Source organism: Toxotes jaculatrix, chromosome 3 (assembly GCF_017976425.1).
Source record: "Toxotes jaculatrix isolate fToxJac2 chromosome 3, fToxJac2.pri, whole genome shotgun sequence".
NCBI classification, from domain to species: domain Eukaryota; kingdom Metazoa; phylum Chordata; class Actinopteri; family Toxotidae; genus Toxotes; species Toxotes jaculatrix.
In genome coordinates, this window is record NC_054396.1 from 19,400,833 (window position 1) to 19,420,755 (window position 19,923).

The 19,923-nt window shown below is 40.9% G+C and overlaps 5 protein-coding genes across 5 annotated transcripts in view; 3 read left to right on the plus strand and 2 right to left on the minus strand.

The window, feature by feature from the left end:
• The window catches only part of megf6b (multiple EGF-like-domains 6b), a 100,730-nt gene extending 97,189 nt beyond the window's left edge, over positions 1-3,541 (minus strand). Inside the window, exons 1-3 of the mRNA XM_041033902.1 lie at positions 3,200-3,541; positions 1,535-1,669; positions 433-542 (exon numbers count right to left, since the gene is read on the minus strand). Coding sequence (XP_040889836.1) covers positions 433-542; positions 1,535-1,669; positions 3,200-3,297 — 343 coding nt within the window. The 5' untranslated portion in view covers positions 3,298-3,541. The remainder of the gene's footprint in view (positions 1-432; positions 543-1,534; positions 1,670-3,199) is intronic.
• A 1,790-nt stretch (positions 3,542-5,331) lies between these two features.
• Positions 5,332-8,947, plus strand: akr7a3 (aldo-keto reductase family 7, member A3 (aflatoxin aldehyde reductase)). Its single transcript, XM_041032923.1, has 7 exons — positions 5,332-5,770; positions 6,202-6,389; positions 6,499-6,603; positions 6,806-6,902; positions 7,379-7,478; positions 7,593-7,722; positions 8,067-8,947. Exons 1-7 carry the CDS (start codon positions 5,476-5,478, stop codon positions 8,226-8,228), a joined length of 1,077 nt encoding a protein of 358 aa, XP_040888857.1. The 5' UTR covers positions 5,332-5,475; the 3' UTR covers positions 8,229-8,947.
• Positions 8,948-9,470: 523 nt separating this feature from the next.
• On the plus strand, positions 9,471-17,092 carry LOC121178660 (aflatoxin B1 aldehyde reductase member 4-like). The gene is made up of 8 exons (XM_041032924.1): positions 9,471-9,936; positions 10,382-10,569; positions 10,679-10,783; positions 10,986-11,082; positions 11,613-11,712; positions 11,827-11,956; positions 12,301-12,524; positions 17,064-17,092. Exons 1-7 carry the CDS (start codon positions 9,642-9,644, stop codon positions 12,460-12,462), a joined length of 1,077 nt encoding a protein of 358 aa, XP_040888858.1. The 5' UTR covers positions 9,471-9,641; the 3' UTR covers positions 12,463-12,524; positions 17,064-17,092.
• LOC121178985 (aflatoxin B1 aldehyde reductase member 4-like) lies at positions 13,884-17,069 on the plus strand. Its single transcript, XM_041033527.1, has 8 exons — positions 13,884-13,897; positions 14,160-14,410; positions 14,917-15,104; positions 15,214-15,318; positions 15,521-15,617; positions 16,151-16,250; positions 16,365-16,494; positions 16,839-17,069. Exons 1-8 carry the CDS (start codon positions 13,884-13,886, stop codon positions 16,998-17,000), a joined length of 1,047 nt encoding a protein of 348 aa, XP_040889461.1. The 3' UTR covers positions 17,001-17,069.
• A 104-nt stretch (positions 17,093-17,196) lies between the features above and the next one.
• Positions 17,197-19,758, minus strand: mrto4 (MRT4 homolog, ribosome maturation factor). The gene is made up of 8 exons (XM_041032925.1): positions 19,682-19,758; positions 19,204-19,262; positions 18,977-19,080; positions 18,491-18,572; positions 18,320-18,387; positions 18,084-18,235; positions 17,893-17,969; positions 17,197-17,793 (listed from the first exon to the last, which is right to left on the minus strand). Exons 1-8 carry the CDS (start codon positions 19,707-19,709, stop codon positions 17,647-17,649), a joined length of 717 nt encoding a protein of 238 aa, XP_040888859.1. The 5' UTR covers positions 19,710-19,758; the 3' UTR covers positions 17,197-17,646.
• Between the last annotated feature and the right edge of the window lie 165 nt (positions 19,759-19,923).

Below are 19,923 nucleotides of genomic sequence, written 5' to 3' on the forward strand. Positions count from 1 at the left end.
TTTTTTGTTGAGATCAGAATAAGATACTACAACGCAAATCCAACTTGAGAGAGAATGTAGACACTTAAAACTCTTTCAACACATCTAAACCTTGTGGGACTGTTGTAACAACACAAGTGCTGCGGACATGGCACTGACTGATAACATCTGCTGAAGAGACTGGACAGGCAAAGCACCTCTTGACCCTTTTGACCTTTCTCTGAAAACCTTTCATTCAGATGTCTGTGCCAGTGGTGAGGTGATGTTTGAAGCATCCGTCCTCCTGCTGAGTCAGGAAGAGACATATTGCCCTTTGGTAAACATGCTTACCTGCGTATTTTCTCTGTTTTGCACAAAAAGGTCACAACCAGTGAAAAACCTCATAAATGTGAATTTCCTTTAGTTTTTTTAAGAGATAGAAAACAGAAAAATGCGAGGAATGAGTACACTTACGATAAAGACAACCCGCCTCTCCATTAAGTTGAGACCATCCAGGGCAACACTTGTACACAGTCTGATAATCCTGTCTGTACACTTGTCTGTATGCTGTGTAGTATGCCGTCCTGTTAAAATGACACAACACAGTTAAAAACATTCAGTCAAACCTGCTGAACTGACAACATATAAGAGTTTTTGCAGTATTGCATTGTAAAACAGTAGTGAATACACATGGGTGTGTGAAACCAGACATGTACACAAAAGGATTATCCCATTTAATATTTGGCAAATATTCTTAATTTTCCATGTGGTTGAATAATCAGTAGATTAGGAAAAATAAACACGTAATCTGTTCAAACGTTTCCCAGTCTTTTAAGTAACATGCAGTCTAATGTTTAGCAAACATTCTCCCAGACTCTTTAGACAGAGACTTTTAAAGTGTGAGACTGGTGGACTCACACTTCAGAGAACATTGCCTATCCCTGTACTTTGGGACCCCTATCATTGCTCCACAGTCATTATGCATTGTGGGAACACGTTTTGTGTGCAGCGAGTAATTGTGGCCTTGACTGTCTTCAAAGGCTCTGACTTTGTTACATGGTGAATAACGGGGAAAAAGCGAGCGTGAGCGGTGCAGTGAGAAACTCACTCAAACTGACTCAGAGAGACAGGCTAAAGTGTTAGCATTAGGACTCTCCTTCAAAGGAATGTAGGCTGCAGAGACGTCTGCATGTTAAATAGATGGTAACTGCGGTGAAGTGGGGCTACACCTTGCACTTAACTGTACGAGAGGTTCAAAGCAGTGATTACAGAACAAGAGTGAGAGAGATGAAGGGGGAAGAGGAAGGAGGAGATCAGGGAGTCAGACCTCATCCTGTTTGATACCGTTTGGAGATGGAGTTCAGTGAAGGATCATGTCGTCTCTAAATTCTTTTGATAGCATGACTCAGGGAAACCACGCAAAGCCATTAATTAATGCTTTGTTGTAGCCAACAAATCAGCACAGCACTACATCCCCTGTAGGTGAGGTCGGTAGTGGTTGTATAACAGCAGAATCAGAGGTTTTGACTGCAGAAAGGGAGGAGTAGACAGACGGCAAATGAGGTGTATTACTCACCTTCTCTCGTATCCCATGCACCATGACTGACCCACACAGCCTTGCTTCCACACTTTAACCATGCGTGTGAAGGCCTGCACACACGGCTGCCTCTGGGCGACCAGCGTCACCTCCCTCTCCAAGCACACGTTGGGCCTGGAATGAAAACAGTGGTAAAAATGCTTAACGTGTCAAAATGTTCTGCAGTGTTTTTACAGATGTACAAATGGCAGCAGGGGAATTTATGAGCACTGTAAGAAATGGTGCATCAAAGATATATGGACAAAGCTCGAATAAGGCAATGTAAGGCCTGTGAGGGCATTAACTGTTTTGAGGTGTAAGGCTCCTCAAGCTGTCTGGTTTTGGTATTTTTAAAGACTTAAGGGGAATTCCTCATATATCACCCTTCACAATGCTGAGCTACAAAACACAAGATCCAGCCTGTAGTTCAGCTTAAAATCAATATTTATCTGTTATCAGAATGTGTTTTAGGGGGTGGTGTGGACATGAAAGTAGAAAAAAATTCTTCCTTTCCAAAACTAAAAATCAAAAAAAGAAAAAAAATTATAACCAGACAAGATCAAAATGTTTCAGATGTGAGCCAGGTTTGCTGGGAAACAAAAGCATATGAAATACGACCTCTGTTACCAGTTACCACTTCACTGCACAATATTTTCAAATTAAATGAATAAAACAAAACCATGCCACAATTTTCCTGACAATTCACATGAAATATGTATAGCGTTTTTACTGGTAATACAGTAGAATATACATGTTTTCACTTGTACGTATATGACAATGAATGACAGCAGAAAGAGGAGAAAGTTAACATTTTCACCCCGAGGTAAAATACAATAAAAACCAGCAACTGTGATGTTTTGACCCTCTTCCACAAAGTCTGTCTGGGTTAACAGGCTGAGGTGCGACTGATGTCTTCACACCATTCGCTGCACTGAGCAGACTGAGGACTCTCAGACAGAAAAAAAAAGTGCAACACGATCTCTGAAACATTTACTCCTTTGGTAACTCTCCAAGGACAGACAGGAAGGCTCGGCATACGGAGATCAGCAGGAATCTTAAGACAACATCCAGCTGCTCATCTCATAAACAATAGAAATCACTATCACCTCCACCTGTACACATTATTGCATATGAAAGACCTTATTGTTCGTGGCAGACAACAGCAGAGAAACTCTTCTCACATAATTCATGCTCTGTATTTACTGTTTGGGGGTTTAAATTGACTGGCTCTTCACTTTAAGGGGCTTCAAACAAACAGCCTCTGACAAAGTTAGGAATGCAGTACAAACCCAATCCACATGGAGCCAGTATATAATCATGTAAATTACAGTGATATTATCCACGGACGCAAATAAAGACCATGATGAGAGCGCACAACATCAAATTGAACCTTCCAGCATTTACAAAATAGATCAGCTGCTTGATATCTATGAAACAAGAGGAAAATAGTTCACAAGCCTCAGTTTTTCCGCCTCTGGTTGAGTCTTTGGCACAAGTTTGTGCATGTGCAGGTGAACTAGCAGTTTTCTCACGCACAAACTTCAGAGGAAATGTTAGGCTGTAAAAACATTTCAGTAAAGATGAAGAGTAAACATTGTCTCTAAAAGAATCTATGTACTAACTAAATATAAGTAAATTACAACATACAGGAAATCGGTTACTCACATATAGGACTGAAGATTGTTGGCGATGTCATAACGCAATGTGTGAGCCTCTTTAATAAATATTAGGAAAAAAGAAAAAATAACACTATCCATTTTCATCTTCCTGATTACAGTACAGTATTAAACAAAAAGTATGAGTTAATGGCAAACTCATTCATGAGTATGACTCAGATGTTTACAAAACACAACTCCTCTAATAAATAAAAAAGTAAATTTAAAAAATCCAAGCGGTCTTGAATAAGTTTAAAAAGCGCGTATAGGATCCTCCGCGTGGAAATGACCACCGCTGACCAAAAATGACACAGCCATCACACGCCGTGTGTTCTCTCGCTCTCAGCCGGTGTGTGACACTGACTTGAAATCTGCAGCTCACCTACGCTTCCTCACTGCAGATGTTGGACTGACGGGCAACGACTCGTAGAGGCTGTGCGCTTTCTGCCTCCCTCCATTGACTTGGTAATGATGGCAGGGTTTGGGGGGGGGGGGCAAAGAGTGCCATCTATTATTCAGAGCTTCAGCTTCAACAGCCCCTGAAAGTCACACAAGACGAAGCCGGCTAAAGTGCACTGACAAACGCAGAGACTTGAATGAAACAAAAAGTTTCTTAGGGTTCAGATTTAAACTATTTACTGACATTAGGCAAGTCAGAAAAAAACTCATAATAATGCTTCCTTGGAGACATGTACTTATACGTTTGCATTACCTGGTAGGACAGTATTTAACTAGAGCTTCCGTTCGTCCAACCACGTGGCGTTTATTTGGGTCATTGAGCAAGTATTGATGAAACGAGAGAGCGTAAAGCTGTGCGCACCGAACTATGCGCGCACCCAGCTTTGACGCACAGAGGTCTGTAAGAAGGATGATGCAAACTACTCACGTTAGGTGGGATTATCTAAGAAAACGGAGGGATATACAATTGCCTGTGGAGCAACAGAGGATGTCTGGGGTTGAAGCAAGGGATGGTCTGAAGGAGCCAGTGGCCATTCTACAGGGCAAACAGCTGATGGTGCGGTCAAAGGGTCAGTCGCCAGGACTGACCGCCGCTGCTCTCCAAACAAAGATTTCATTGCACGCATGTGTGTTCATGACCCCAAAGAGTCCCGGGTCACCGCTGTCCGTGCAGCCTCCGAGGAAAACAGCTATGCAGCATGTTGTTTTGATTACATCAGGGGCTCTCAGACATATCCGAGTTTATACAAAAATGCGTTGCCAAAGTCGGGACATATAACAAAAGTCATTTTTTGACTAAAACAAGCAGAATGAGTCATAGGGTGATCGACTTGCTTTATTTGTTTATTTCTAGGCTCTAAAGCTCCTGTATCCAAGGCTGGACCCACCTGCTGGGAAGCCAGGAGCAGAACCTACATTGACACCCCTCCAAAATCCTCTGAGCATTGTGTATAACATATCTTCTCCAAGTAATCAGTCAAGAGACATGCACACAGCAGACTACCCATGGCAGCTCCACTATGTCCAGAGACCAGTCAGTCCTGTGACAATTAGAATCAGAATCAGAAGATTCTGATTCTGATTCTAATTGTGTCCAGAGTCCAATCAGTCCTGTGACAATTAACAGAGTTGATATTGTACTTTACTGGTGCAAACTGCTAAACAAATTCACGAATAATCACACTCACATGCAGGGACCCTTGGTGTCAGGGGCCACAGGGCTGCTGCCCACCTTGCCTGATTGGAAATCCAGCTTTGCATCAACATCCCCTTACAGTCCCTGAACTGCTGTAAATGGCAATACCAACATACTGGCTTTAACTCAGTAGATTCTTGTTGAAAAGTTTGTTGTTTATGTCAGATTTAATGGATAATTCTACACTTGTCCAGATAACTAACATTTACTTTCACTCACCATCCAGGCATTTAACTTATCACATCTACTGCATATCAGGACTGCATATCTGAGCTGACTGCCGAAGGCAGGAGAAACTGATGAGCATGTATCCTACAAAAGATGGTGATCTGCTGACACCCTGTGGTTAAACATAAGAAGTACATGCCATCTCTAGTGTGACAAATGCTCTACGCGTGATGCAACGAAAAGACTTGAATAAATATTAACATGTCGGTCTGAAACAACAGGAAGTAGTCACAGAAAACGAACTTTGAACTGCCTCTGCTACAGCAAAGCAAAGAAGCCAAATAACCAACGTGATTTTATAGCACATGTTGCGTTTTACACCGCTTAAGAAACTTTACGACGCTCCCTAATCACCACTACCAACGTGACCTTTGCCCTTTTGTCGTGTTGCTCGCTACCGTAGCATGCAGTGGGTAACAACCGGAGGACTGTGCACGCTCCGACACAGCCACATTATCAAAGACGTGCTCAGACATTTACCGAGATTTGTGGCTCGTCGGAACATGTCGTCGTCTCAAGCGAAGCGGCCGGTTTCCTTACTGGGAACTATGGCGTTTGGTGGTCGCGCTGACGCCAAGCAGAGCCTGGAGATGGTGCAGGCTTTCCTGGACAGAGGACACAAACAGCTGGACACAGCCTTCATGTATGTAGATGGGAAGTCAGAGACGGTCATAGGAGACATGAATCTCCCCAAAACAGGTACATCAGGGGCAGAAATACTGGAATTTCTCAGGTGTCACCTGCACCAGCTTGGAATTATGGGAATCAAAAAAAAAAGACCGACGACTGTTAGACCTTTTGATAATAAAGATGATTGTTGGTTGCAGTCTCACAGTACTTTTTTTGAGGGACTTTTTGTTTTGGGGACTAGTTGTTTTATCTGTAAAACAACTAGTCCCCTAAAAGCTCATTTTAATCATAATCACACACAGCAGCACATCACACAAATAATATCAGTAATAAATATGCTAGACAAATTAAAATTAATATTTTCATGCAAACAACTTAGTACTTTCTAAACTTCCACATCGTTTGTGTTTTATGCTTGCAAAAAAAACTAAAGACAACCCCTAGTTGTGTTTACTGCAATAAACCTTCCAATGTCATATTTTGAATTCACTGTGTGATAGTAAGCATCGCGACCAAGGCCAACCCCTGGGAAGGGAAGACGCTGAAGCCAGAGAGTGTGCGCTCCCAGCTGGAAACCTCCCTTCAGAGGCTGCGGACCGATTGTGTGGACCTTTTCTACCTCCATGCCCCTGACCATCAAAACCCCATCCAAGATACTCTGAGGGCCTGCAATGAACTACACAAAGAGGTAAAATCAGTTGATGATACTGTACATATCGTATAGAGATACTATTTGCCTATGTGACAATATTTAATCACATTAAATGTGATTCCGTGTTTTAAAAAATTATCCTCAGGGAAAATTCAAGGAGTTTGGCCTGTCAAACTATGCATCGTGGGAAGTGGCTGAAATTGTGTGCATCTGCAGACACAACAACTGGATTGTTCCCACTGTTTATCAGGTATTCTAGACACTATAGTTTCATTTCCAAATAGTTCTGTTATTTTAGAGTAAATAAGAAGTCAAGGTGGTACCAGTGCCTCTTACAAGGTGTTAGTTAACTACATTTTATCATTCATTCTTTGCTTACTAAACTTTCACTTTGATTTAATCTCTTTGAATATTATTTGTATCTTAACTCAGACTCTTACAACCTTTCACAGGGGATGTACAATGCCACTACAAGACAGGTTGAGAAAGAGTTGCTGCCATGTCTGAGATACAACGGAATGAGATTCTACGCATACAACCCTTTAGCAGGTGCTGTTTATCTGCTTTCTGTGGTGCACCTTACAGTCAGCATTTAAATTGTTTTATTCCAAAGAGGACTGGTGATAAATGTGTCACCTCTTGTGTTTTGTTTTAAGCTATGATAGCAGCTAGGGTGTGTAGATACTCAGTCACTCAGTCAGTCCATGACATTTTCTGCAGACATTTATGATTCCCAGATGATCAGTCCTAATGTATTACTTCTTCTGAGTGTACCAGCTTAACATTAGCATATTAGCATACTGACATCAGCATTCACTGTACCTCAAAGAACTGCTGTGCCTAAGTCAGTGCAAAGTATACCTTCTTAGACGTGGCTGCAGACCCCTAGTCTTATTTTTAACAATAATGTTTTCTCAAAATGTATGAAATTCCTTCATTTTGAATGAGTGACAGCACTGAGTACCTAAACAGTTGAAACCTAGATAACTTTAGCTTGAATTCTGGCATTACTCCTCCTCTGTCAGGTGGACTTCTGACAGGAAAATATCATTACGAAGACAAAGATGGTTCCCAGCCTGCTGGACGATTCTTTGGTAACAGCTGGGCCACAGCATATAGGGACAGGTAAATGACCTGCAGTCAAGAACAAGCAACGTGTTTCATGTTGCTGCATAGCCGGTACATCTGTATGTTGATAAAACTCAGAAAGCTAACTGTAACTGCCCTCTTCTGTGTAAGATACTGGAAGCAGAGTCATTTCCAGGCCATAGATGTGGTTCTGAAGGCCTTGGAGACAGTGTATGGCTCAGAAAAACCCACCCTGACGTCTGCTGCTATGCGCTGGATGTACCACCACTCCCAACTTAAGGTACCTACTATGCATGGAAAGCTGCAGTGACTTGATATAATATTCTGTGAGTTGTCAGTTTGGGGGAGATTACAATACACCGCATAATATCAAACTTTTAAAGTTTTGGAGGGATGGTAGATATAGTATCTCTCTCTCATTTCACGTCAGTGCTGAATTAATAGTCAGTGGTCAATTATTTTATATCTATCCTCAACTCTACAGAGTAAAAGGTTGAATTGGTGCTTAGCTGGAAAATGTGTCAATTTGAAACTAAGTTTAAGTCTAAATGCACCTTCATCAAAACCATGTTGTGGTTTGACAGTATCATTTTTCTCTGACTGCTGCATCGTCTGCGGTTACAGGGTGAGCTTGGAGATGGAGTCATCATTGGCATGTCAAGCATGGAGCAACTTCAACAGAACTTGGTGGCTGCAGAGGAGGGTCCTCTGGATGAGAGAGTGGTTGCTGCCTTCAACGAAGCCTGGAATCTTGTGGCCCACGAGTGTCCAAACTACTTCCGATAAGGGCCCTCTTTTTACCATAGAGCCAAAGTCTCCATTAGAGTCCAATCAAATGTTCAAAAAAATTTTTTTTACAGAGAATAGATCTGCTAAAGCCCCATTCCGCTAAGTTACTAAATTGTAAATTTTTCCTGAAATCACCCTTGAAATTAGTTGTTTTCTTTTGAATGGATCAGTTGGAAACCATTACATGTTAATATGCTACAGCACTTCATTGTTATTGTATAAATTTAAAAATGACAAGATATGTTTTCAAGGAGAAATACGCTTTTCTGGAGCTTGCCTTAAACTGTTAGATTAAAAAGAAATTTTCTCACATCAACAAAATGTTTGTCTTACCCACAAAAAGCATCAATTGGGTTGGTCTAACACATGAAGCAGTATGTGCTTGTTTTCAATACAAAACTTTTTGTCATTATGTTGACAAATCTTGACAATGCAAGCGGCATCAAGATAATTACATGTACAAGACTGCTGAGTCTTGACTCCACTCACCAGTGTGTTTTATGAACAACAATTCAGTCCAAAGCTAAAATGCAGGGCGAATAGGGAGATATTACACAGAGTCCAGGGTCAGCACAGCTAGTCAGGATGAATGGTTTCAATGTCCCTCTGGAGTTGGGGTTGGCAAAAAATGACTTTTAAAAACATATCTGTACAAACACCTGCCCATGCAGATGTTTTATTCTGCATCATCATCATCATCTTCATTCTCCTGCATAGACTCCTCCTCACCAGCTAAGTTCTCAAACTCGCCTGTTTCCAAGTTCCACATACATTTGATCTGCACCCTGAATTCTGCCATCTTGATACTGAAGAGTTTCTGTGGGCCAAAAAAAAGCCAATTTAAACAGCCAATCAAATGCAACACAACACTGCATGTCACTGTCATTACTCTGAAGTGAAAGAGTCAGAAACTCACCAGAATGCAAGCTTGCTCAGGACTTAGCAAATCTCCCTCCTTACAGACTTCATGGTCCTTCAACAGTGTTACAACTCCTAGAGTAACAGTAGAAAAAAATGTGACCACTATATTCTACTGATACGAAACACTGACCGATAGTAACTGTTATTGGTAACTTTTCCAACAACCCCTTACAGTCCCTGAACAACTGCTGTAAATGGCAATACCAACATACTGGCTTTAACTCAGTAGATTCTTGTTGAAATGCTCTACGCGTGATGCAACGAAAAGACTTGAATAAACATTAACATGTCTGTCTAAAACAACAGGAAGTAGTCACAGAAAACGAACTTTGAACTGCCTCTGCTACAGCAAAGCAAAGAAGCCAAATAACCAACGTGATTTTATAGCACATGTTGCGTTTTACACCGCTTAAGAAACTTTACGACGCTCCCTAATCACCACTACCAACGTGACCTTTGCCCTTTTGTCGTGTTGCTCGCTACCGTAGCATGCAGTGGGTAACAACCGGAGGACGGTGCACGCTCCGACACAGCCACATTATCAAAGACGTGCTCAGACATTTACCGAGATTTGTGGCTCGTCGGAACATGTCGTCGTCTCAAGCGAAGCGGCCGGTTTCCTTACTGGGAACTATGGCGTTTGGTGGTCGCGCTGACGCCAAGCAGAGCCTGGAGATGGTGCAGGCTTTCCTGGACAGAGGACACAAACAGCTGGACACAGCCTTCATGTATGTAGATGGGAAGTCAGAGACGGTCATAGGAGACATGAATCTCCCCAAAACAGGTACATCAGGGGCAGAAATACTGGAATTTCTCAGGTGTCACCTGCACCAGCTTGGAATTATGGGAATCAAAAAAAAAAGACCGACGACTGTTAGACCTTTTGATAATAAAGATGATTGTTGGTTGCAGTCTCACAGTACTTTTTTTGAGGGACTTTTTGTTTTGGGGACTAGTTGTTTTATCTGTAAAACAACTAGTCCCCTAAAAGCTCATTTTAATCATAATCACACACAGCAGCACATCACACAAATAATATCAGTAATAAATATGCTAGACAAATTAAAATGAAGAATATTTTCATGCAAACAACTTAAGACTTTCTAAACTCCCACATCGTTTGTTTTATACTTGCAAAAAAAAAAAAAAAAAAAAACTAAAGACAACCCCTAGCGGTGTTTACTGCAATAAACCTTCAAATATCATATTTTGAATTCATTGTTTGATAGTAAGCATCGCGACCAAGGCCAGCCCCTGGGAAGGGAATACGCTGAAGCCAGAGGGTGTGCGCTCCCAGCTGGAAACCTCCCTTCAGAGGCTGCGGACCGATTGTGTGGACCTTTTCTACCTCCATGCCCCTGACCATCAAAACCCCATCCAGGATACTCTGAGGGCCTGCAATGAACTACACAAAGAGGTAAAATCAGTTGATGATACTGTACATATCGTATAGAGATACTATTTGCCTATGTGACAATATTTAATCACATTAAATGTGATTCAGTGTTTTAAAAAATTATCCTCAGGGAAAATTCAAGGAGTTTGGCCTGTCAAACTATGCATCGTGGGAAGTGGCTGAAATTGTGTGCATCTGCAGACACAACAACTGGATTGTTCCCACTGTTTATCAGGTATTCTAGACACTATAGTTTCATTTCCAAATAGTTCTGTTATTTTAGAGTAAATAAGAAGGCAAAGTGGTACCAGTACCTCTTACAAGGTGTTAGTTAACTACATTTTATCATTCGTTCTTTGCTTACAAAACTTTCACTTTGATTTAATCTCTTTGAATATTATCTGTATCTTAACTCAGACTCTTACAACCTTTCACAGGGGATGTACAATGCCACTACAAGACAGGCTGAGAAAGAGTTGCTGCCATGTCTGAGATACAACGGAATGAGATTCTACGCATACAACCCTTTAGCAGGTGCTGTTTATCTGGTTTCTGTGGTGCACCTTACAGTCAGCATTTAAATTGTTTTATTCCAAAGAGGACTGGTGATAAATGTGTCACCTCTTATCACAGCCAATGTCACATGTTTTAATGTGACATTAGCACAGTACGTTTTTATGTTTTAAGCTATGATAGCAGCTAGGGTGTGTACTCAGTCACTCCGTGACATTTTGTGCAAACATTTATGATTCCCAGGTGTTCAGTCCTAATGTATTAGTGATCCATCCAAGTTTTTACTTCTCCTGAGTGTACCAGCTTAACATTAGCATGTTAGCATATTGACACCAGCATTCACTGTACCTCAAAGAACTGCTGTGCCTAAGTCAGTGCAAAGTATACCTTCTTAGGCGTGGCTGCAGACCCCTACTCTTATTTTTAACAATAATGTTTTCTCAAAATGTATGAAATACCTTCATTTTGAATGAGTGACAGCACTGAGTACCTAAACAGTTGAAGCCTAGATAACTTTAGCTTGAATTCTGGCATTACTCCTCCTCTGTCAGGTGGACTTCTGACAGGAAAATATCATTACGAAGACAAAGATGGTTCCCAGCCTGCTGGACGATTCTTTGGTAACAGCTGGGCCACAATATATCGGGACAGGTAAATGACCTGCAGTCAAGAACAAGCAACGTGTTTCATGTTGCTGCATAGCTGGTACATCTGTATGTTGATAAAACTCAGAAAGCTAACTGTGACTGTCCTCTTCTGTGTAAGATACTGGAAGCAGAGTCATTTCCAGGCCATAGATGTGGTTCTGAAGGCCTTGGAGACAGTGTATGGCTCAGAAAAACCCACCCTGACATCTGCTGCTATGCGCTGGATGTACCACCACTCCCAACTTAAGGTACCTACTATGCATGGAAAGCTGCAGTGGCTTGATATAATATTCTGTGAGTTGTCAGTTTGGGGAAGATTACAATACACCGCATAATATCAAACTTTTAAAGTTTTGGAGGGATGGTAGATATAGTATCTCTCTCTCATTTCACGTCAGTGCTGAATAAATAGTCAGTGGTCAATTATTTTATATCTATCCTCAACTCTACAGAGTAAAAGGTTGAATTGATGCTTAGCTGGAAAATGTGTCAACTTGAAACTAAGTTTAAGTCTAAATGCACCTTCATCAAAACCATGTTGTGGTTTGACAGTATCATTTTTCTCTGACTGCTGCATCGTCTGCGGTTACAGGGTGAGCTTGGAGATGGAGTCATCATTGGCATGTCAAGCATGGAGCAACTTCAACAGAACTTGGTGGCTACAGAGGAGGGTCCTCTGGATGAGAGAGTGGTTGCTGCCTTCAACGAAGCCTGGAATCTTGTGGCCCACGAGTGTCCAAACTACTTCCGATAAGGGTCCTCTTTTTACCATAGAGCCAAAGTCTCCATTAGAGTCCAATCAAATGTTCAAAAAAGATCTGCTAAAGCCCCATTCCGCTTAGTTACTAAATTGTAAATTTTTCCTGAAATCACCCTTGAAATTAGTTGTTTTCTTTTGAATGGATCAGTTGGAAACCACGTGTTACGTGTTAATATGCTACAGCACTTCATTGTTATCATATAAATTTAAAAATGACAAGATAATTTTTCAAGGAGAAATACGCTTTTCTGGAGCTTGCCTTAATTAAACTGTTACATTAAAAAGAGATTTTCTCACATCAACAAAATGTTTGTCTTTTGTTTTTCAACAAAATGTTTGACTCCTCCTCACCAGCTAAGTTCTCAAACTTGCCTGTTTCCAAGTTCCACATACATTTGATCTGCACCCTGAATTCTGCCATCTCGATACTGAAGAGTTTCTATGGGCCAAAAAAAGCCAATTTAAACAGTCAATCAAATGCAACACAACACTGCATGTCACTGTCATTACTCTGAAGTGAAAGAGTCAGAAACTCACCAGAATGCGAGCTTGCTCAGGACTAAGCAAATCTCCCTCCTAACAGACTTCATGGTCCTTCAACAGTGTTATGTATCTATATTTTATTTTTTACAGCAGCTATTTTCTTAGTTTAGTATCTTTATTATTTATTCTACTGTTGGAATAGTGTTTATTTAATCTTGTTCTGGCCATATTGGTCTTACTTATATTTTACTTTCACTTACTGTACCCTTGCTGTTGCTAAATGCAATTTCCCCACTGAGGGACTAATAAAGGATTTTCTTATCTTCTTACCAGTCCTAGAATAACAGTAGAACAAATGTGACCACTACGTTCTACTGATAAGAAACACTGACCGATAGTAACTGTTAGTGGTAACTTTTCCCCTTCGCAGTCAAACATCTTTAATCTTGCCTTTCTTTAGAGCAGTGGGGAGTCCTAACTGCCTCAACTGGGGCTCCACTGAGTGAGGAAACTGTTCCAGGGGGTCCCTCCTCCAGAGTTATGTCCATCTGTGCCTGGTTACCTGCCCGTGCATTGGTGTCAGGGGCCACAGGGCTGCTGCCCACCTTGCCTGATTGGAAATCCAACTTTGCATCAACAACCCCTTACAGTCCCTGAACAACTGCTGTAAATGGCAATACCAACATACTGGCTTTAACTCAGTAGATTCTTGTTGAAAAGTTTGTTTGTGTCAGATTTAATGGATAATTCTACACTTGTCCAGATAACTAACATTTACTTTCACTCACCATCCAGGCATTTAGCTTATCACATCTACTGCATATCAGGACTGCATATCTGAGCTGACTGCCGAAGGCAGGAGAAACTGATGAGCATGTATCCTACAAAAGATGGTGATCTGCTGACACCCTGTGGTTAAACATAAGAAGTACATGCCATCTCTAGTGTGAGAAATGCTCTACGCGTGATGCAACGAAAAGATTTGAATAAATATTAACGTCGGTCTAAAACAACAGGAAGTAGTAACAGAAAACAAACTTTGAACTGCCTCTGCTACAGCAAAGCAAAGAAGCCAAATAACCAACGTGATTTTATAGCACATGTTGCGTTTTACACAGCTTAAGAAACTTTAGGACACTGCCTAATCACCACTACAAAGGTGACCTTTGCTCTTCGTCGTGTTGCTCGCTACTGTAGCTCTGACACAGCCACATTATCAAAGACGTGCTCAGACACTTACCGAGATTTGTGGCTCGTCAGAACATGTCGTCGTCTCAAACGAAGTGGCCTGTTTCCTTACTGGGAACTATGGCGTTTGGTGGTCGCGCTGATGCCAAGCAGAGCCTGGAGATGGTGCAGGCTTTTCTGGACAGAGGACACAAACAGCTGGACACAGCCTTCATTTATGTGGGTGGGAAGTCAGAGACGGTCATAGGAGACATGAATCTCCGTGCCATCTGCACCGTCGGTGTCTAATGACACCTGAGAAAATCCAGTATTTGTGTTAGACACCGACGGTGCCATCTGCACCAGCTTGGAATTATGGGAATCAAAAAAACAAAAAAAAAAGACCCAAGACCCTTCCAACCATAGGCCGACGTTTACTTGACTCGAATTACTAAAGACAACGACTGTTAGACCTTTTGATGATAAAGATGATTGTTGGTTGCAGCCTTCCAGTACTTTGTTTGAGGGGCCGGTTGTTTTATCTGTAAAACAACTAGTCCCCTAAAAGCTTATTTTAATCATAATCACACACAGCAGCACATCACACAAATAATATCAGTAATAAATATGCTATACAAATTAAAATGAATATTTTCATGCAAACAACTTAGTACTTTCTAAACTCCCACATCGTTTGTTTTATACTTGCAAAAAAAAAAAAAAAACTAAAGACAACCCCTAGTTGTGTTTACTGCAATAAACCTTCAAATGTCATATTTTGAATTCATTGTTTGATAGTAAGCATCGCGACCAAGGCAAGCCCCTGGGAAGGGAATACGCTGAAGCCAGAGGGTGTGCGCTCCCAGCTGGAAACCTCCCTTCAGAGGCTGCGGACCGATTGTGTGGACCTTTTCTACCTCCATGCCCCTGACCATCAAAACCCCATCCAGGATACTCTGAGGGCCTGCAATGAACTACACAAAGAGGTAAAATCAGTTGATGATACTGTACATATCATATAGAGATACTATTTGCATATGTGACAATATTTAATCACATTAAATGTGATTCCGTGTTTTAAAAAATTATCCTCAGGGAAAATTCAAGGAGTTTGGCCTGTCAAACTATGCATCGTGGGAAGTGGCTGAAATTGTGTGCATCTGCAGACACAACAACTGGATTGTTCCCACTGTTTATCAGGTATTCTAGACGCTATAGTTTCATCTCCAATCAGTTCTGTAATTTTAGAGTAAATAAGAGGTCAAAGTGGTACCAGTGCCTCTTACAAGGTGTTAGTTAACTACATTTTATCATTCATTCTTTGCTTACTAAACTTTCACTTTGATTTAATCTCTTTGAATATTATTTGTATCTTAACTCAGACTCTTACAACCTTTCACAGGGGATGTACAATGCCACTACAAGACAGGCTGAGAAAGAGTTGCTGCCATGTCTGAGATACAATGGAATGAGATTCTACGCATACAACCCTTTAGCAGGTGCTGTTTATCTGGTTTCTGTGGTGCACCTTACAGTCAGCATTTAAATTGTTTTATTCCAAAGAGGACTGGTGATAAATGTGTCACCTCTTATCACAGCCAATGTCACATTATGTTTTAATGTGACATTAGCACAGTACGTTTTTATGTTTTAAGCTATGATAGCAGCTAGGGTGTGTACTCAGTCACTCCGTGACATTTTGTGCAAACATTTATGATTCCCAGGTGTTCAGTCCTAATGTATTAGTGATCCATCCAAGTTTTTACTTCTCCTGAGTATACCAGCTTAACATTAGCGTGTTAGCATATTGACACCAGCATTCACTGTACCTCAAAGAACTGCTGTGCCTAAGTCAGTGCAAAGTATACCTTCTTAGACGTGGCTGCAGACCCCTACTCTTATTTTTAACAATAATGTTTTCTCAAAATGTATGAAATACCTTCATTTTGAATGAGTGACAGCACTGAGTACCTAAACAGTTGAAGCCTAGATAACTTTAGCTTGAATTCTGGCATTACTCCTCCTCTGTCAGGTGGACTTCTGACAGGAAAATATCATTACGAAGACAAAGATGGTTCCCAGCCTGCTGGACGATTCTTTGGTAACAGCTGGGCCACAATATATCGGGACAGGTAAATGACCTGCAGTCAAGAACAAGCAACGTGTTTCATGTTGCTGCATAGCTGGTACATCTGTATGTTGATAAAACTCAGAAAGCTAACTGTGACTGTCCTCTTCTGTGTAAGATACTGGAAGCAGAGTCATTTCCAGGCCATAGATGTGGTTCTGAAGGCCTTGGAGACAGTGTATGGCTCAGAAAAACCCACCCTGACATCTGCTGCTATGCGCTGGATGTACCACCACTCCCAACTTAAGGTACCTACTATGCATGGAAAGCTGCAGTGGCTTGATATAATATTCTGTGAGTTGTCAGTTTGGGGAAGATTACAATACACCGCATAATATCAAACTTTTAAAGTTTTGGAGGGATGGTAGATATAGTATCTCTCTCTCATTTCACGTCAGTGCTGAATTAATAGTCAGTGGTCAATTATTTTATATCTATCCTCAACTCTACAGAGTAAAAGGTTGAATTGATGCTTAGCTGGAAAATGTGTCAACTTGAAACTAAGTTTAAGTCTAAATGCACCTTCATCAAAACCATGTTGTGGTTTGACAGTATCATTTTTCTCTGACTGCTGCATCGTCTGCGGTTACAGGGTGAGCTTGGAGATGGAGTCATCATTGGCATGTCAAGCATGGAGCAACTTCAACAGAACTTGGTGGCTACAGAGGAGGGTCCTCTGGATGAGAGAGTGGTTGCTGCCTTCAACGAAGCCTGGAATCTTGTGGCCCACGAGTGTCCAAACTACTTCCGATAAGGGCCCTCTTTTTACCATAGAGCCAAAGTCTCCATTAGAGTCCAATCAAATGTTCAAAAAAATTTTTTTTACAGAGAATAGATCTGCTAAAGCCCCATTCCGCTAAGTTACTAAATTGTAAATTTTTCCTGAAATCACCCTTGAAATTAGTTGTTTTCTTTTGAATGGATCAGTTGGAAACCATTACATGTTAATATGCTACAGCACTTCATTGTTATTATATAAATTTAAAAATGACAAGATATGTTTTCAAGGAGAAATACGCTTTTCTGGAGCTTGCCTTAATTAAACTGTTACATTAAAAAGACATTTTCTCACAAAAACAAAATGTTTGTCTTACCCACAAAAAGCATCAATTGGGTTGGTCTAACACATAAAGCAGTATGTGCTTGATTGCAATACAAAACTTTTTGTCATTATGTTGACAAATCTTGACAATGCAAGCGGCATCAAGATAATTACATGTACAAGACTGCTGAGTCTTGAATCCACTCACCAGCGTGTTTTCTGAACAACAATTCAGTCCAAAGCTAAAATGCAGGGCGAATAGGGAGGATGAATGGTTTCAATGTCCCTCTGGAGTTGGGGTTGGCAAAAAATGACTTTTAAAAACATATCTGTACAAACACCTGCCCATGCAGATGTTTTATTCTGCATCATCATCATCATCTTCATCTTCATTCTCCTGCATAGACTCCTCCTCACCAGCTAAGTTCGCAAACTCGCCTGTTTCTGAGTTCCACATACATTTGATCTGCACCCTGAATTCTGCCATCTCGATACTGAAGAGTTTCTGTGGGCAAAAAAAAAGCCAATTTAAACAGCCAATCAAATGCAACACAACACTGCATGTCACTGTCATTACTCTGAAGTGAAAGAGTCAGAAACTCACCAGAATACGAGCTTGCTCAGGACTTAGCAAATCTCCCTCCTTACAGACTTCGTGGTCCTTCAGCAGTGTTACCACTCCTAGAATAACAGTAGAAAAATGTGACCACTATATCTTACTGATACGAAACACTGACCGATAGTAACTGTTAGTGGTAACTTTTCCTCTTTGCAGTCAAACATCTTTAATCTTGCCTTTCTTGAGAGCAGTGGGGAGTCCTAACTGCCTCAACTGGGGCTCCATTGAGTGAGGAAACTGTTCCAGGGGTCCCTCCTCCAGAGTTATGTCCATCTGTGCCTGGTTACCTGCCCGTGCGTAATCTGTCTCTTTGAAATGACTGAAGTACCTGTCAATAGAGAACAGAATTTAGAAAATTTATGAGGACTATAGGATTCATCACTACAGCAATGGTCTGTGAAGTGATACTTACTCTTGTACCTCTTCCTTTGTTTTATTTGTGAACAGTACACCCACTTCTCCTCGCAGATACTTGCTGACCTGCAAATTATCAAAGGCAATAAGAATTCAAGCATATGCAATAGGTAATTGTGGTTATCGTGACATTTTCTAGCTTGACACCACTCTTTAAAATCTCACCTACCTTGTGCAAATTATCTTTGTATTCATCTGTTTCTCCTTTACCCAAGGCAACCATCATGACTTTATTTTTGCCGAAGAAGAATCTGTGGAACCAAAAATAGACCAGTTAAACTGTCTCCTGTGAAACTCGTGCAAGTGGTACTGCAGTAAAGTTGGGAGAATTGCAAAAGACAGAAAGCAGAAGTATTCCAGATATCCTAACAAGTCTCTAATATGGGTCAAGTAATCTACAATTCCTCTAATGCAACTTTATAATATTTAAAATTAGATTCTCCCTGACTGATAAAAGTCGACAACTTTCACAGTACATGCCCCGAGACAACCCTGATGACATTAAAAAAAAGGTCCCCCCGGAACAATGCAAGATATTATACAACTTATTTCACACATTGTACAAATGCACTGACCTCCATGTGTAAAAAAATTAGGAGTGCACCTTTAAATTCATTGAAATGTCAAACCAACTGGCTGGTTCTGGTGTCTTTACCTGCTGTGTTTCCACGCTGTCCTGATGTCTTTCAGCTTGTTATTCCTCATATTGGCCACAGAGAATATGAACAAGTTTCTGTAGGTGTCCACGCATTTCCGTAACTAAAAAGATATAAAGCATGAGGATGTATTGTGAAACATGTCAACAGCTTCAGCAAACTATAGCATATTATTAGCACAATATAAATACAGCTGACAGGAGATCAGAGAAAAAAAAAAACTCACCTCCTCGATTAATTTCTGTTTTAACTCCAGCCCTTTCTTGGCTGTCTTCGTTAATGAAACTGAAAAGAAGAACACGTGAAAAGCAGCGAGCAATGAGTTTAACTGATCTCACTGTTTCAGGATCCCTGTGTATGTTAAGCCATTCAGAAGTCTGATTCAATTTTTATTATAATTTTATAATAAAAACCAGGCCTATACGTAGGCCTGGTGTCAAACCTGGGCCACATTACCTCAAAGAAGCTGATCTTTTTAAAGCGCAGTTTCTGATTAGTTAAACTTGTGAATCGGAACCTAACTTCAGTGTACTCAGTACATTCGCTGCTATTTCCCTCATGAGGAGAAGCTAACGTTAGCCTATCTCCTCGCTCACGTTAGTTTTCTGTAGTCACGGACAGCCGTTACAAACAAACAACCTGTTACCATGCTTATCTGCTTAATGTGTTTGTACATAACGCAAGCTCAACGGATATTTTCTTACTTTTCTTGTCTCTCTTTGACTTCGGCATGGTTTCCTCTCACGATGGCAGAGCCGCAGACGCACACGTGAAGTAAAAGGACCCCAAATGTTTCTGTTTGACGAAGCTGACCACGAGGTGCCTGACTCAAAATTAGATAACGGAATAAAATAATGGCTTTCCAGCGCGAATATTTGTAACTCATCGGTGTTGGTGTTATGCAATTTACTGCTTCTCCTGAGTAAATGTATAAATAGGTAGAGCT

Excerpts from the sequence above, each read along its gene's own strand:
- akr7a3 (XM_041032923.1), top strand. The coding sequence starts at position 5,476 with ATGCAGTGGGTAACAACCGGAGGACTGTGCACGCTCCGACACAGCCAC. Across the intron at positions 6,390-6,498 it reads GCAATGAACTACACAAAGAG|GGAAAATTCAAGGAGTTTGG; the intron begins GTAAAATCAGTT and ends AATTATCCTCAG. Across the intron at positions 7,479-7,592 it reads GCCACAGCATATAGGGACAG|ATACTGGAAGCAGAGTCATT; the intron begins GTAAATGACCTG and ends CTTCTGTGTAAG.
- mrto4 (XM_041032925.1), bottom strand. The coding sequence starts at position 19,709 with ATGCCGAAGTCAAAGAGAGACAAGAAAA. Across the intron at positions 18,573-18,976 it reads ACAGCGTGGAAACACAGCAG|ATTCTTCTTCGGCAAAAATA; the intron begins GTAAAGACACCA and ends TTGGTTCCACAG. Across the intron at positions 17,794-17,892 it reads CTGAGCAAGCTCGTATTCTG|AAACTCTTCAGTATCGAGAT; the intron begins GTGAGTTTCTGA and ends TTTTGCCCACAG.
- LOC121178985 (XM_041033527.1), top strand. Across the intron at positions 15,319-15,520 it reads TTGTTCCCACTGTTTATCAG|GGGATGTACAATGCCACTAC; the intron begins GTATTCTAGACG and ends AACCTTTCACAG. Across the intron at positions 16,251-16,364 it reads GCCACAATATATCGGGACAG|ATACTGGAAGCAGAGTCATT; the intron begins GTAAATGACCTG and ends CTTCTGTGTAAG.
- LOC121178660 (XM_041032924.1), top strand. The coding sequence starts at position 9,642 with ATGCAGTGGGTAACAACCGGAGGACGGTGCACGCTCCGACACAGCCAC. Across the intron at positions 10,784-10,985 it reads TTGTTCCCACTGTTTATCAG|GGGATGTACAATGCCACTAC; the intron begins GTATTCTAGACA and ends AACCTTTCACAG. Across the intron at positions 11,083-11,612 it reads CGCATACAACCCTTTAGCAG|GTGGACTTCTGACAGGAAAA; the intron begins GTGCTGTTTATC and ends CTCCTCTGTCAG.